Below are 17,331 nucleotides of genomic sequence, written 5' to 3'. Positions count from 1 at the left end.
AACTGATGAATGGATAAAGAAATTGTGGTATATATACACAATGGAATACTACGTGGCAATGAGAAAAAATGAAATATGGCCTTTTGTAGCAACGTGGATGGAACTGGAGAGTGTAATGCTAAGTGAAATAAGCCATACAGAGAAAGACAGATACCATATGGTTTCACTCTTATGTGGATCCTGAGAAACTTAACAGGAACCCATGGGGGAGGGGAAGGAAAAAAAAAAAAAAGAGGTGAGAGTGGGAGAGAGCCAAAGCATAAGAGACTGTTAAAAACTGAGAACAAACTGAGGGTTGATGGGGGGTGGGAGGGAGGGGAGGGTGGGTGATGGGTATTGAGGAGGGCACCTTTTGGGATGAGCTGGGTGTTGTATGGAAACCAATTTGTCAATAAATTTCATATATATATAAAAAAAATGTGAAAATAAATGTGGAAAAAAAGGTGCATCTTAGAATGGATGAAATACTAAAAATGTGTTTTGCAAATCATTATTAAACATGGAGTCTCTGAAACTGACACGTATTCACAATTGGTACTATGCTTAAAACTATCAACTTTGCTTCATTTCTCATTTGAAAGGAAGAATGGATGGCACTTACATTAATTTCTAACAGACATCTTGCACAAACGTTTTGTTTTTTTTTTTTCCCCTTGCATATACTTTAAATAAAAAAACTTATGGATTCCTAGTTTGAAAACCACCTCAGTTTCACTTTTGGAATCACAGGTCAGGAGAGAAGATAAATGAGGCCTGCGTAAGTTAAGTGACTGAGTGCAGGACCAGTTAAGTAGGAAGCAGCAGTCAAGGTTTGAAGCCAGGTCTCTCGGGTCCCGTTCTGTGTTCTCTTCATAGAAATCAGAAATCAGAAATCAAATGAGGATTAGCGTTTTCTGGTGCGCTACTACAGAGAGGGCAAAGCAATGAAAAAAATCCCTGTCCACTTGCAAAGTTGCTCTTTTATGAAACGACACTCGTCAACTTCCCTGGCAGAATACTGATGACTGATCATTTGTTCGGCTCATCGATTCAACTGCTAGACGGTTTCACACGCTATTTAGAATGGCACCCAACCTCTCAACAACAAACACCTTCTTTGCACGCTCTGAGGGATGGAGACCATAAAACATTACTGACTCAGCCACGTGCCAAACACTAGCCTCACAACAAGATCCTGCTGTATGAGACCATTTGTTCTTTATGGAAAAGTCTGGGAATTACAGAACCTCCCAAAACTTTTTTTAGCATTTGCTAAACGTACTCTGAGCTAGAAATTTTGATTCCCCAAAGCATTTTGAAAATCCGTTAAGGCTCTGCTCTGACTGGCTTCTTTAGAACTGGAGACTATTCAAGGAGGTCAGTAAATAATCCATCTTCTCTAGGTGTTAGTCCCTTTTAGCCTGGTTTCTTGCAAGGTGATTCACAGGGGACTTGCCAGTATTAACTGGAGAGGACTCCAACACCACCGCACTGGAGTGGGAGTGACTGGAGACTTCAGCTAAGGGCTCCGTCAGAATATTTCTAGATGTCTCTATTACGGAATTCCTCATTGTATCATTCATTTCAATCACTTCAAAATCCATTTCGTTCCATTTTTCTGCATCTTCTTCTTCATTGTCTTCCTCGTAGTCATTTAGCTCAGAACTAGAAAGCAAAGCTTTCTGGTCCTCGCTTTTTCTGTGTTCTTTCCGCTGTTGATCGAGAGGTGAGGTGGCGAGTTTATAGAGCACAGGAAATAAAACAGCAGTGGCTATCGATGCCCCCAAAGAGGTATACAAAACTACAGGCAAATCAGGGTATTCTCCTTGAAGAATTCCAATTACCGCAGGAATAGCCATTTCTCCCAGGGCAGCACCAACTACAAAAAAAGCTGCAGATTTCCCATGGATAGTGGTGTATTGCTCAATCCAAGAAACACCACTGGGAAATGTGGTTGCCATCGAGGCCCCATACACTGACGTTGCTATCCAGAGACAAACTGGGCTCTTGTCGAAAAGCACCAGCAGTAAAGATGACCCCAGGCTGCCGATGTTGCTTAACACAATCATGGTTCCAGGTTGTAAACACGTAGCAAAGAAGATTGCCAGGCCCCTGCAGGCCGCAAAGGTCCCCCAGAAGATGGAGTTCAACCCAGCTGCTTCACTCTCCTTCATGCCGGCGTGGGTGGTCGCGAACGAGAAAACGTAAGAGCCATAGGTTACCTCGGCCCCCACATAAAAAAAGAAGAACAGAAAAAGCAGACACAGGAGGGCGTTGTGATATTTCGCTCTCCGAGACCTCTGAGCTGATGCTTTGTTTTTTTCCTGCCTTGAGCTTTTCTTCAAAAACAGAGCCAAAAAAAAGACAGAAACTACAAAAATGTAGGTACCGATAACAGCGTAAGCCCACAGTAAATTCAGATTGTCAGGTACTCCAAGTAGAGATTCTGAGTCAGCTTCAGACGACTGGTTGAGAGAACTGTGAGAGTCAGCTTCTGTGTGGTTGTCAGCAGACCCCGTTGTGCCCAATGCCAGTTTAGCCAGTAGTGGAGCCAAGAAGGCACCCAAGGCAAAACTGAAGTGTAAGGCCTGCATATGTGGGGCTCCTCTGTCCCCCCATATGGCCAAGATTAGGACGTTACCACCTACCAATGAAAGATGAGGAAAATGATTTAATCACAGAAACTTGGCAAAAACCCGTTCATTACTATCAGAAAGAGGAAGAGCCTACTTTATGTGGCACTAGGATTATATAACATTCTAAATGATCAGATGTTACAACTCGCCCAATTCTGTGATTAAGGCACTCTAACCTCCCACCACCAGAGAACTGGAAGCAGTGTAACATCACATACTCACAAATGGATTCCTCAAGCTAGTAAACCACTCCCTCCTAGAGCTAGGGACATTAGCCCAAGGCTTTTTATAACACAGTTCTAATACCAGGATGGCAGGGCGAGGGTGGATATTTATTTATAAACATTTTAAGTATATATGATCACCAGATACTGGTCAAATTACCAAGCAGCCAGTTGAGGGAAATGATTCATGTATATAACAGATGCAAAACACGTGTTCAGAAACCTGAACACTATAGAGTTCTGCTGTGCCCATGACAGGTAACAAGGATACCTCCTCTACAAGGTGAAAGGCAAGAAGCATCAAGTCTTGGGTTTTCTTTCTGTTGTTGTTTTTTTTTTAAACCACACGAAGCCTAAAGTACAAAACATCCCCGATCTATTAAGTAACAGTAGAGCAAGGGATAAGAGTTGCTTTTAGGGGTGGACAAAAATGCCAAGCATATTATTTAGTAGGTTTTTAAAAGATACCAAGACCCATGGAGAGGATCTCCTGCAAGAAGGCAGGAGGTTTTGAGAGTAAACAAAAGAGCAGGAAAATAATACAGAGCACAGGTTGCTCAGAAAGGCAGAGTGCTTTTTAAAACTGGATAGCCGCTTCTAGGATTCCTCAGCCAGCTGGTTCAACCTAGTAACCCATCAATTCCTCCCATACTACACTGATCAAGTTCTATCCCAAAATGAAAGCCCTTTCACCTGCACCATAGTTACCCACGTGGCGGACCCTTTCCTGTTTGGATACCATAAAGCAATAATCCCTCACTGAACAAAGTTCTTTAAATTCACTCCATGGTTGGCTGCTCAAAAACAGGTACCCGACTTGGCAAGAAGAGTAGTTGCCAAAAGGGTGGTTCTGACTGGGTGACCCCAGGAGCAATTCAGTAGGCTGGTGTCATTTTACACTGCAAATAGCCATTTGATGTCATCCATTCTACTTTTTCTAATAGGAAGTCCCCACTCCCAGAGGGGACACTGAAGGGCTCACTGACCTGTATCCAGAATGCCAATTGAAACACCAAAGATGGACATCATGACAATCAGTAATCCCGCTGTCTTACAGAATGGAACAAGATAGAGACCAACTGTCGTGGCCAACATTGACACCCCTGAGAAGAAAGGTAAAAGTCAGCTATCAAAAACAATATTCGCGAATCAAGTCAACATCATAAAAACTATAAATAGAAGTAGGTGAAATTACAATTAAGTAATAGTAAGTGGATGAGAGGTTCAGCATCTACAAATGGTTATTTCCTTTACAAGCTTCCATAATCTTTATGGACCATAAAATCTAAGTTGTCCTAACAGGAGTTCATTTCTAGCAACGCTAATAATCAAATTAGATACCATAAGGCAAAGTTTTATAGCAAACCAGACAGCTCAAGAAAACCTAGAGGGATTTTTAGATAGGAGGTAAGAAATTAAAAAGAGAAAAATAAGATGCAATTACTATAGTTTGTTGTAGAAGTGTATTAAATAATTAGGTAGGGAATAGGGAGGGAAATACCACACAGATATGTGTTCTCAACCCACTTTGGAAATCTGAGTGGTTATTCATTTATTCATCAATAACAGTAAATTATTCTCCTTACTCTTCCAAAGCAGTTTTATCACATTAATCCAAATTATTATTTTTTTTTTTTTTTTGAAAGAGAGAGAGAGAGAGAACGCAAGCAGGGGAGGGGCAGAGAGAGAGAGAGACACACACACACACACACAGACTCTGAAGCAAGCTCCAGGCTCTGAGCTGTCAGCACAGAGCCCAACGCGGGGCTCGAACCCACAAACCATGAGATCATGACCTGAGTTAAAGTCGGATGCCCAACTGACTAAGCCACCAAGGTGCCCCAATCCAGATTTTCTTTAAACATATCTATTTATTCAGGGGCGCCTGGATGGCTCAGTCAGATAAGCATCTGACTCTTGATTTTGGCTCAGGTCATGATCTCACAGTTTGTGGGTTCGAGCCCTGCACTGGCTCTGTGCTGACAGTGCAGAGCCTGCTTGAGATCCTGTCCCCCTGTCCCTCTGCCCTTCCCCCACTCGTGCTCTTTCTCTCTCAAAAAATAAACTTCAAACATATCTATTTATTCAAAAAGAGTAAGTTAAAAGCTTTGCCATCTATTCTGAGGGTGGGGTAGAGAGGTCTGGAGTCACCATTAACATGGGGCGGCAGGGACAAAAATTTAGCCTGTGTCATTTCACCCACCGTTCCCTCCCACCTTCATGCTCAGTCCAGGGTCTAGCCTGGGCAGGGTCAAGGAATTCATTCTGACCTATGGTGGCCCTCGGAGATCTGCCCTAAGCCCTGACAAGCCAAGATCTTTGGACAACTGGTATGTTGGTTGGTGGATCCAGGGGTGGTGCCTAAATTACAGTGATGGTCAGGAAGGTGAAAGACGGCTAGCACACCCTGGGGCTAATCTAAATTTCCAGCGCAGGCCCAGCACAGATTCCCTATAACTGCAAAGATGAAAACAGGCATGCCTGTATACCACCCATTTGAGTCGTCAACCACTCTGCAAGCTAGTATATTTCATGTTTTAAAACAAACTGTGAATTCCACAAAAGTTGCAAAGAGCTACAATTGGTGTTGTACTTACCCAAGAGTAGAAAATGATTCATGGCGTCAAGAAGAACTCCGCCAATCACAGAGCCACTCAAATAGCCAAAGGCACGGCCCACAAAAATCAGAGAAAGACTGCTAATGTTGCGGTTCACATTTGTTGCCAGATCTTGAAATGTGGGTCCCAGTATAGCAACACTCATTCCCTAAAATTTAAAAAGACGAAATCTCTTACTTGCAGCCATTAAAATAATGTCTACGTGGTAGCTTTCTTCCCTATTAAAAAGACAGGAGGGGATTTCAATGTAACGTAGGGGAATATTTTAAGTCTTACAGCCAGGAAAATTTCAGGACGACAGTACTAGTATACTGGAGCTTCAGGCTCCCTGTATCTGGTGTGTCAAATCCTACTGGTTTTCTAGTTTTGACAACTCTCAAGTTAAAAAATATATATATTTAATTTTTTTTGGCTCTTTGCTGCAGTTTTGTTTCCTTTTCGAACAATACCACAGAAGACTCTTTTGTACCAACAGTAAAATGTAACATTAAAATAATTTTTGTCTTGGCATTTCAATATACTAGATTATATACAAATAAGAGGAACTTAGAGGTTAAAAAATTTAATTTATTAAAATATTGTAATATTGTTCCTGTTTTTTTTGATGTTGTTAAAACAGAGCAATATTTCTGGATGCACTTGGGGGTCCTTCCTCTGACACATACAACATCCGCAGGAGATAAGCAATTTAAGTGTTTCTGAGTCTACGTTTTTCTTCAAAGAAAACCCCAAGCCATCAGAGGATAGTTGCTGGACACATAAAAAAATGTTTCTATCGGTCTAGGCTTCAAGATTAATTGATTCTAATTGGACTGCTCTGCTCTAAAACTTGGGTGTGCCTCTTGCCCCAGCCAGAGTAGTCCCAGACTAAGGGCAGAGTGAGCACCTGGTATATGGAGGGAAGGCTGAGCTTCATCTCCAATCAAATTACTTCCCGCCTGCCAAGCACTTAAAACAGGACCTGGCGCAAGGTGAGGACTCCCCAAGCGTCCGCAATGAGTTTTCCTTTTTCCACATTGACACATTCTAAGAATCCGTTGTGACTCCAGAGAAAGATGCTAAATGACCAGAAGCGACTCTCCTCAGAGAACTCACCCTACCAAATCCCCAAGATCCCAATATTCCAGACAAGTGACGAGACGGAGAGGTCCAGAAATAAGGTAATGGCTGGAAGGTCAAGGGGTTGGTCAAAAGACGCTTCTGGCCTTGCAGTTTACTCTAAGAAAAACACCGAAGGATCTGCGGGTTTGTTTTACATAAGATTGTGGGCAGAATAAGAGACATATTATTCCTGGCTCCACCACTTAAAGCCAGCTGTGTGGTCTGGAAAAGGCATTTTCCCTCTCTGGGTCTATTTCCCCATCTGCAAAAATAAGGAGGTGGCTATATTTTGTCAGACGAGGAAGAAGAAATCCCAGAAAAGCAGCTTTGTGTAATAATATGGGGTCTGCGTGGGCGCGAGGGGCAGGGGCTTTAAACCTGGCAAACCCCCTTGCAGCTCCCCACCCCACGTAGGAGAGGGAGGACGGTTGGCTGGAGCTGGAAAATATATTAGGAAAATCACTTGACAATAACCCTCCAAGATTAGAACTGTGCCCATTTTTCGGATTAGGAAACTAAGTCTGGGGGCAGATGAATGCGCCCAAGGTCGCACAGTTTGCAAGAGGCAGAGGCGAGACTCGAACTCGGAAGACCGCGTTCTCTGCAGGACGCCTGCTCACGCCCCCGGCCTGGGAGGATTCCAGCCCCCGGCTCTCACCAGACCCAGGAAGGCAGCACACAGGATCACGGTGATGAACCAGCGCAGCATGCTTCCCGCCCGGCGGCTCCGCCGGGAACCCGCCACCGCCTCATTCTCCGCCGCGGCCTCGGCCTGGAGGAGCCGCTGCCCGGCACCCGGGGCCCCGGCCCCGCGGAGTTCCAGCTCCAGCTCCAGCTCGGCGGCTCGGGAGAAGCAGTCCTGCTGCCGCCCGGCTTCTCAGCCGAGCCTCGGGAACTGGGAGCTGAGCCAGGCCCCGCCCCTCCAGGCCCGGCCGTCCCCGCTGGCGCCACCTCCCCACCTTCCTGGCCCCCTTCAGGGCCGGGAAGTCCAACTTCGGAACTAGCCGGAGGTTGCAGGCCCGCGACGCGCGCCCTTCAGCCCTCAAGGTGCCTGGCGGGGAGGGGGGTGGGGGGGGGTGTCACGTGGCGGAAATGTGGACTCTCGCCAACCCCAGCCTGCCTCAAACCGGAAGTTTATGTGGTTGCCTGGGAGACCGGACTTCGCCCTAGGGCCCGGGCATCACACACAGCTGAGCCCACAGAGGCCCCGCGAGCGGGCGCCGCGTGGCGGAGTGAGCTGAAGCTGCAGCCTGGGACCCGATCGATCGTGAGGCAAGACGCGGCCACACTGTCCCGAGGAAATGCGGACCGAGGTTTGCAAGGTATGGCTTTGCGACCGCTCCCTGGGTCTCCTCGCTGGGCAAAGGAAGCCCGGAGGTCTGTGTCTTAGCTCCCTAGAATTGCTACCCTCGTGCCTTTGAACTATGTCGTCCATCTGTCACTCCACAGCATTTGTTGAACCTCATGGAAGCGTTCACGGGTATCATCTCAATTAACGCTCATAACAACCCTCCAAATTCCATGTTACTCTCGTTTTACACAGAAGAGAATGAAGTCATAGAGAATAAGTAGAAACTTGCCCAAGGTCAGTCAGCGAATAAGGGGCTGTACATACACAGTGTAACAATAGCTCAAGAGAAATCTGGACCCAAAGCCGAGGTATCAAGCACACTCTGGCTTCAATCCCTGCGAAGAATACCGTTGTTGTAAGAAAGCAGAGCAGGACGTGGGTTTTCAGGATCCCTGAGTAAAAGGTATGCCGCCGGAGGAGGAAAGGCCTTGTCTTTATCCGATTCCAGCTTTTTGATTCCTTTTGCCCTTTGACCGGACCACAGCCTCAAAACGCGTAAATATTGTTCTTTATTGTCTATTGGAAATGTTCTTTTGCACCTGGTTTCTTTTACCCACTTAGGCTCCCAGACTACAAACCTGAGCCTCCTCATCATTTCCCTTCCAACCCATCTCTCCAGCCCCATCCATTTGGTCATTAAGCCCTTCCCAATTTACCTCAAAGTACAGATGCTGTGATTTAAGGGAACCTGTTTTAGATTGCAGAGTCCAGGAAGGCCTCTGAGAAGAGTTTGATGTGGTTGAAGCAAAAGAGAATAGAGGATGATAGAAGAGGTAGGTTAGGTGCACATTACCGAGGGTCTTGTACGCCATCCAGAGGAGTTTGGTCTTGAGCTCCATGCTTCAACTCACTGAGATTTAATATATTCTGTAGGAATTCAAGCTTCACAGTATTTTATCTTTATCACCTGAAACCGAACTCCTCCTTTTCCTAAAGAAATCTGCTCCTGCTCTGGGATACTCCATGCTGATACCACCAGCCGTCTGGCCATCTTTGTAAGGAACGTGAGATCCTGCCTTGCTGCTTCCTTCTTTCTCCTCGGTTTATCTCCAAGTCCTGCCAGTTTTATTTCCACAGATATTTCTAAAACTATGCTATGATCACAGCCTACTTTTATTTTTTTTTAACATTTTTATTTATTTTTGAGACAGAGACAGAGCATGAACGGGGGAGGGGCAGAGAGAGAGGGAGACACAGAATCGGAAGCAGGCTCCAGGCTTCGAGCCATCGGCCCAGAGCCCGACGCGGGGCTCGAACCCACGGACCGCGAAATCATGACCTGAGCCGAAGTCGGACGCCCAACGGACTGACCACCCAGGCGCTCCAATCACAGCCTACTTTTAAAACTTGATCACCTCTCACCAAAACTATCCCCCTAAGCTCCTAATTAGGTTTCTCCCCGCTAGTCTTCTGTTCTCCCATCTTTCACCCCTGAGTAGTTCAGTGAAATGAAAATCTGCGGTATAAAACCCTTCAACTCCTCAAGAATAAAATCCATCTTCCTCTGCCGCAACCCACTCTCTAGCTTTATCGCATTATTTACATTCCAACAGCATCAAAATTGCTGTTAGCTCTTTACATGTTTTTTCTCTCTTCCATACCTTTGATCATGTTGTCCCCTCTTGTCCAAAATGCCTTCCTCTTTCACCTGCTGCAGGAGAGGCTGCTAGCTATGCATCAAAATCCATTTGCCTTTTCTTCCTAAGTAACGAAGCTATAACCCAGTGTGTGACTCCCCCAGCTCCACTACATCTCCCAGCTGAATTTGTAGTTAGGATGCCAATAGAATGTGAGCAGAAAGGCCAGAGACCATGCCTCCCTCTGTGATATGAGAGAAAAAACCTGTTTTTTAAAATCACTGAATTTTTGTTACAGCACCTTAGTCTCCTGTAACTAAGAGCATCTGCCTTATTCCTGCTTGTCTTCTCAATAATCATACTTATTTTAAAGAATTTAAGAGGGAGGCACCTGGGTGGCTCAGCTGGTTAAGTGTCTGACTCCTGATCTCAGCTCAGTTCTCAATCTGTGACTTGCAGCCCGGCATTGGGCTCCACGCTGGGTGTGAAACCTACTTTAAAAAAAAAAAAAGAATTTAATATAAAAAAATAAGGATTTTTACATTAACCTAGATAGTTAGATTTGCTGCTGCTCCTCCTTCATTCCTAAACATCCACGTTTCCTTCTGGGCATCCTTTCCCTTCATCCTCAGCGTTTTTTAGGGCAGGTCTACTGACAGCAGCTTTTTAAGTTTTCCTTCATCTAGGAATGTCTGTATTTCACCTTCGTTACTGAAAATGTTTTCACTGGATATAGGCTTCTGATTCTTGTGCTTTCCTTTCCACACCTAGAGGTGTTGTTCCAGTGTCTTCGGGCTACCCTGAGCTCTGCAGTCATTTGATCTTTGCTCTTTATGTAGTGTTTCATTTTTCTCTGGCTGCTTTCAAGATTTTTTCTTTATCGCTGTCTTTCAGTAGTTTGATTTTGAGAGATCTAGGCCTGATTGTCTTTGAATTTAAGTGTTGGAGTCCACCAAATTTCTGGAATCTGTAGATACGCCCTTTACCAAATTTGGGAAGTTTCTAGCCATTACTTTTTCACATGATTTTTTTCTCAGCCTCCTTCACCTGTCTTTCTGGGACTCGAATGACTTGTACGTTAGACCTTTTGATGTTGTTGCATAGGTCCCTGATGCTCCTGTGTTCTGTTGTTTTTTTTTTTCCAGGCTTTTTATCCCCTTCTCTTCAGTTTAGATAATTTCTGTTGACTTATCTATCTTCAAGTTCACTGCTGCTTTCTTCCATCATCTCCATTCTGATATTGTACCCATCTAGTGAATTTGTTTCTTTCACATTCTGTACTTTTCAGTTCAAAATTTCCACTCAGTTCTTTTTTATACTTTCTCTGCTGAAAATGTCTTTACATTTGTATCGTGTGTGTTTATCTTTACCTCCTGCAACATGTAATAGCTGCTTTAGAGTCTTTGTCTGAAAACCCCAACACCTGTGTTATCTTGGGGTTGTTATGGTGATTGTCTTTTCCCCAAGGACTCGGCCACCGCTTCCTGGTTCTTTGTGTGACAGGTGTTAACCTTAAAACTAAAACAGCCAGTTATTTTACCAGCAAAAAAAAAAAAAAAAAGGACTTATTTGTGAATAGCATAGAATTGCAGTCTGGAACAGGAAGCTACCACAAAACCATTGGCAAGTCCAGAGAACAAAGGGGAGGAACACTCATAGAGGAAAGAGGAGAGTTGGGAGAATTATTATGAACAAAATGTCCAGTGGAGTAAACAGGAATTCACAGTATGGTGGATTTTCGTTGGCTGACTTGTGACATTCTGTCATTGGCAGGGCTGTTGCCAGAGGAGGAGGAAAACCTCTCTTCCTTCTTGCTAGGATAGGTAGTATTTAGAAGTAGTCCCCAACTTACTATGCAGCAAGGTATGTCTCCTGCTGTTGGATCTGCAATTAAGGATGAGTGGCAGGGTGAAAGAGCTCCCCCTGCTGGCCTCTTGGCTCTATTTTATTTTTTTATTTTTATTTTATTTTATTTTATTTTATTTTATTTTATTTTATTTTATTTTATTTTATTTTATTTTAAGTTTATGTATTTATTATTGAGAGAGAGAGGGAGTGAGAGCACAAGCTGGGGAGGGGCAGAGAGAGAGAGGGAGACTCAGAATCTGAAGCAGGCTCCAGGCTGAGCGCTCACTGCAGAGCCCAATGCAGGGCTCGAATTCACCAACCGTGAGATCATGACCTGAGTCGAGGTCGGACACTTAACCGACTGTCCTTGACTCCATTTTAAACAAAGTTTCCTTCCATTAATTTTTACACAGGTTGTTTTCTATCGTATCGTGGACATTGTGAGAGTTAACATGGTGCTGCCCTTGGATCCTGTTAAAATCCTCCTCTGGAGAATGTATGTTTGTTTAAGCAGACTTTCAACCTGGTTGAGTTCACATTACAGGTTTTGTATCACCTTCTGTGGGTGAGGATTTCATTCTCAGTTCGGTTTTCAAGGCCTCTGCTCCATTGCTCTGGGTCTGTCCTGAACATGTACCACTCAGGGGTTAGTCTGAGATTTGCCCTGTGGTTTGACTCAGTTGTCAAAGCCTTTGCTTTGCTGCTTTGGCTAAAAACAAGTGCAACTCAGCAGTGAACGAACCTAAGACTTAAAGTGGTTCCTACACAAAATTAGGAATCACCTTCTGTAACCCTGTCCTCTCCCCACTCCCTCCTCACTTTCCAACTCACAGGGGAACCTTTTCTCAGTTCCCAGGACCTTTCCTCAGTATCCCTGGATAGAGGACAGTGTTTCTATCAGAGTTTTAGCTACTCAGGCAGCCGAACAGTTCCCTGGGGAACTGGGGCCTCCCCTCAGGACAAAATCACAAGAGAAAGGAAAAAAAAGGCCACGAAACCCATCCCCCTTGCAGGTTTCTTTTTCAAGTTGTGCCTCTCCTTCACAGTCTTTTACTTTTCAGAATCCTCAGGCAGTTGCTGCCTGTATTTTGTGATGAGTTTTTAGCTGTAATCGGTGGGAGAGATGGACGAGAGTAGACTTACGATGCCAAAGCCGTCCCAGAACTCTCCCTACCTTTAAGAACCTGCTTAGGTGTTACCGCCTCTAGAAAGCCTTTCCTGACCCTCCTCTCCATCTCGAGGCTGTTTTAGTTTCCCTCCTTTGTGCATACTTTCCAAGAGCCCACCTACAGAATGTTCCTCTTTATGTATCATCTTCTCTACCCGTACTCAGAGTGTCCGAAGGGCCAGTACTGTGTCTTATTTATCCTTCAGCACAGTGCCCGGCACACAGTGGGTCTTTGGTAAATATTGAACATAGTAGACTTTCTTTGATCGCGCTAACCAAGTATCTGAATTCCTGTGTAGTTATGCCGCTCCTCAGTTTTCTGACACGTTCAAGCTTGTGTTATAAATATTTTAGCACTTATCTTTAGTTTCCTGGTAGATTGTAAGCTCAGAAGGTTTTGCATCTCTATCTCCCCTGAAACATGGTATTACATACTCAATAAATATTACTTAATTGAGGATCACTGAACTGATTTAAAGTGTTTAAAAAAATTTTTTAACGTTTATTTATTATTGAGAGACAGAGACAGAGCATGAGCAGGAGAGGGGCAGAGAGAGGAGGAGACACAGAATCCGAAACAGGCTCTGGGCTCTAGGCTCTGAGCTGTCAGCACAGAGCCTGACGCGGGGCTCAAACCCACAAACTGCGAGATCGCGACCTGAGCCGAAGTCTGACGCTTAACCGACTGAGCCACCCAGGTGCCCCTCAAGTTAAATGTTTTAATTCATCATGATTAAACTTTCAAAAACAAACCTCCTCTAAATGGAAGGATCTATTTTCTAATTCTACCCCCACCCCGCCCCTTCACTCCTAAAAATAGCAGGATATTTTTTCCAACTGCCTCCAGAGGTCACTCACCACCTTTTAAGAAAAAAAAAAAAAAAAAAAAAAAAGGTGTAAAATGGAGTATCGCTTCATGCAGTTTTCTCTTTAGGCCAATTTGTGAGAATAACTTCTGTGCGAGACAATTCAGGAGAAATAAAAATATTGAAGGGCTATTTTTTTCAGTTGAAAATAAATATAGCTTTATTGTTTCCTTGAAAAAATTGGTATTTTACAATCTACATGATAATGTATCAAAAAGGAAAATATCTAGACCTTAGTCATTAATATGGTACTATATTGGCATATTTGTGAAATGGCAACAAGGAGGGAGATTTTTTTCATTTAAAACAATTTTTTTACATTTATTTATTTTTGAGAGACAGCATGAGCAGGGGAGAAGCATAGAGAGAAGGAGACACAGAATCTGAAGCAGCCTCCAGGCTCTGAGCTATCAGCACAGAGCCCGACACGGGACTCAAACCCACGAACCATGAGATCATGACCTGAGCTGAAGTCAGACGTTTAACTGACTGAGCCACCCAGGAGCCCTGGATTTTTCATCTTTTAACTTGAAATTTTATCTTGAGTAAGAGTGAGACGTTAGACGGATCATGCTTGGGGACTGCACATCACTGTTAGACCTATTCAATCTATATTCTCTGGAGGGACCATTCTTTTTACTTTATCAAATAATATCTAATTAGTCCTTAAAGCACATCATGGAAAAACGAGGTGTCATTAACTATTTCTATCAGTATGCTAAATTGTGGTGTCTGGGGCACCTGGGTGGCTCAGTTGGTTAAGCGTCTCTTGACTTCAGCCCAGGTCATGATCTCATGGTGCATCACCTGAGGCAGAACAAATGTGATAGAAGTTTATTGAATACATTGCAAGGGAGCGGCAGGCAGGACAGCAGAGGAGAGACTTCAACGAGGTGTGGTGGGGGGCTATACCTAAAGGGGGAAGATGAGAAGATATGGTGACGTATGGAATTCTCCCTTTTTTGGTAACTGCCTGGTTGTAAGTAGCCCCTTGGTCAGTTGTGGCCTATGGATATTTTGAGGTGGGTCATCTGCCGTGCCTGTCTGTATTTAGCCACGGGGTCACTGTGGGCCCTTTCTACATTCCATTCATTGCTCGAGCCTGTTGCCTAAAAGCAGCCTCTATGTAAATGATCACTCTTTAACTTTAGCATTAAAAACCCAGTCTAGGGTTGCCTGAGTGGCTCAGTTGGTTAAGTGTCTGACTTTGGCTCAGGTCATGATCTTGCAGTTTGTAAGTTTGAGCCCCACGTCAGGCTCTGTGCTGACATCTCAGATCCTGGAGCCTGCTTCAGATTCTGTCTCCCTCTCTCTCTGCCCCTCCCCCCCTCTTAAAAATAAACAAACATTAAAAAAAAAAGTCTGTTACAGCCAACTCTCAGAAAGATTTAATTTCAGCAAAATAACTTTTGTTTGTACTATATACTTTGAAAAGTTTAAAATAATACTGAAAAGGGGCGCCTGGGTGGCGCAGTCGGTTAAGCGTCCGGCTTCAGCCAGGTCACGATCTCGCGGTCCGTGAGTTCGAGCCCCGCGTCAGGCTCTGGGCTGATGGCTCAGAGCCTGGAGCCTGTTTCCGATTCTGTGTCTCCCTCTCTCTCTGACCCTCCCCCGTTCATGCTCTGTCTCTCTCTGTCCCAAAAATAAATAAACGTTGAAAAAAAATTAAAAAAAAAAAAAAAAGAAAAATAATACTGAAAGGATCTGACTTTGGTGTCTGGAATTTTGTATCTCATTAAAAATAAAAACTTACTGATTTTTACATTTCCTTTTTTTTTTAAAAATCAAAACTTAGAATTTCCTTTAGTTGGATTCATTGTAACATTCAAGACTATAGAACTCTTTGACCTACCATCATAATGGTCTCCTCTGCCGTTTAGATCAGATAAAATCTTCGGCATACTGTACTGTTATTAGCCAAACTCAGCTTATCAGGAGAATAAAAGCAACCCAAAGTTGAGAGCTTGCCTACTATAGGCTCAAATAGAAACAGACTAACATTTCTTAATGTACTAAGTGTTTCAGGAGCAATTAGAGTTGTCTGCATAAAAAAGGAAACTGCTTTAGGGCTTTAAGTGCTCTGTAAGAAATATGATCTTCCCTGTGTCTGTACACAGAGGCAGCCTCTTATCCAGAGCTGGATACTACTCTGCTCCAGAGCAAAGCCATTCTTGTTCAATCTCTGCCATCTAATATCACACTAGCTACTACCTGCTTGGAAAAAGTCCAGCTCCTTTGCAGAAATCCCTACAATGACAGGGACTATTGTGTTGCTAAACTAGGAACAAACACCAGTAACGGTATTTTTTTTTTTAATTTTTTTTCAACGTTTTTTATTTATTTTTGGGACAGAGAGAGACAGAGCATGAACGGGGGAGGGGCAGAGAGAGAGGGAGACACAGAATTGGAAACAGGCTCCAGGCTCTGAGCCATCAGCCCAGAGCCTGACGCGGGGCTCGAACTCCCGGACCGCGAGATCGTGACCTGGCTGAAGTCGGACGCTTAACCGACTGCGCCACCCAGGCGCCCCTTTTTTTTTTTTTTTAAATTTATAAGCAAACTAAATAAAAGCCCACCTCGTCATCATTGATTTAGTCATTAGTTATTAAATAGCTAGTCCGTGCCAGGCATTGATCTAACAGTGAAAAAACAGACAAAAATTCTCGCCCTCGTGGACAGGTAGAAAATGAACAAAGGCATTTGTAATGTGTTGATAGTGATAGTAACCTACCGAAGAACAAAGAATAAAGGGGATAGAGAGTGATTGAGAAGGGGGTATTTTTAACTAAGGTAGTGTTGCAGAAGGCTCCTGGGAGTGACATTTGGACAGAACCCTAACTGGAGTGAGAGAACCAGCCATGCAGAAGAGCATGCCAGAGAGAACAGCAGGGACAAGCCTCCGGGAGCAGGAGCCAGCTTGGTGTGTTTGAGAAGTAAAAAGTCTGGTGTGGCTGGAGCCGTATGAATGAAGGGAGAGTTGGTAGAAAATGAGGACAGAGAGCAAGCAGGGTTCCTGGGTACACACCCAAGCCTTATGTTAAGGACTTTCTGGATGTGTTGAAAGAATACACTAGAAAGGAGCAGGATAGAGAGCCGAGAGAATGGAGGTCTAATTGAGAGGTTATTTGGTTAGGTGCAGATACTTGTATTTGTGAGAGTGGTCAGATTTGGGAAGTTACTGAAGCTAAAAACAGTAGTATTTGCTAATTGTGAGAAATAAGCCCATCGACCCATCAAAGGAGGGATGCGGAGACTTGGAGCACAGAGAAGCGAGGCTTTAATTAATGTTCTTGCAAGAGTGGGTGTCTGATGGACAGGCACACTCGGGCAGTCACAGCAGACAATTTATCTCCTAGCATGCAAATCCCTCCCCTGGTTCCTCATTGGCTGAGTACTACAGAGGTTACAGCCTTATCCAGAAGTCACCTATGCCCATATAAGACAAAAAGTAGTCTGACTGGAACAAGTGTACCTTCCCTGAGATGATGCAGAGACTTTCAGTCCCTCCTTTGTTCTTTGGAGCATGCTCATTGCAAAGCCCATGAAAATAAGCCTGCAAAATGGAGAGGGGAAGAAGAACCAGGAAGGGAAGTGTCTAAGGGTTTGGGACTCCATTGTGGGGGTTTGTACATATTTCCAATAGGGTGTAAACCTACTGTTAATTAGCACAGCTTTTATTTAGTATGTCTGAGAATGAATCATCTGCCTTACTTCTCACACTAATGGACTGGGTATGTGAGACAAAGAATATATAAAGTATAAAAAAATGACTTCAAGGATTTTTACTTATGTCAAAGAAAAACTAGAGCTGAATAGTAGTTGAAGCCATAAAAACAGATTTTACTCAGGGACTATTGCAATAGGGAGAAAGTATAGAACTGGGCTCAATTTTATTTATTTATTTATTATTTTTAATGTTTATCTTTGAGAGAGAAAGACAGAGACAGAAAGACAGAACGTGAG

General features: G+C 43.9%; 1 protein-coding gene across 1 annotated transcript; it reads right to left on the bottom strand.

Annotated features, from left to right (window-relative positions):
* Positions 1-385: 385 nt before the first annotated feature.
* MFSD4B (major facilitator superfamily domain containing 4B) lies at positions 386-7,519 on the bottom strand. The gene is given in 5 exon segments (XM_030316169.1): positions 386-1,414; positions 1,416-2,623; positions 3,826-3,942; positions 5,437-5,605; positions 7,217-7,519. Coding segments are annotated over 5 exon segments (1,581 nt in total). The 5' UTR covers positions 7,268-7,519; the 3' UTR covers positions 386-1,378.
* Between the last annotated feature and the right edge of the window lie 9,812 nt (positions 7,520-17,331).

The sequence above is a fragment of the Lynx canadensis genome, chromosome B2 (genome assembly GCF_007474595.2).
Source record: "Lynx canadensis isolate LIC74 chromosome B2, mLynCan4.pri.v2, whole genome shotgun sequence".
Classification (NCBI taxonomy): Eukaryota; Metazoa; Chordata; class Mammalia; order Carnivora; family Felidae; genus Lynx; species Lynx canadensis.
Note: the sequence above shows the minus strand (reverse complement) of the source record. Positions and strands in the feature narration are given on the sequence as shown.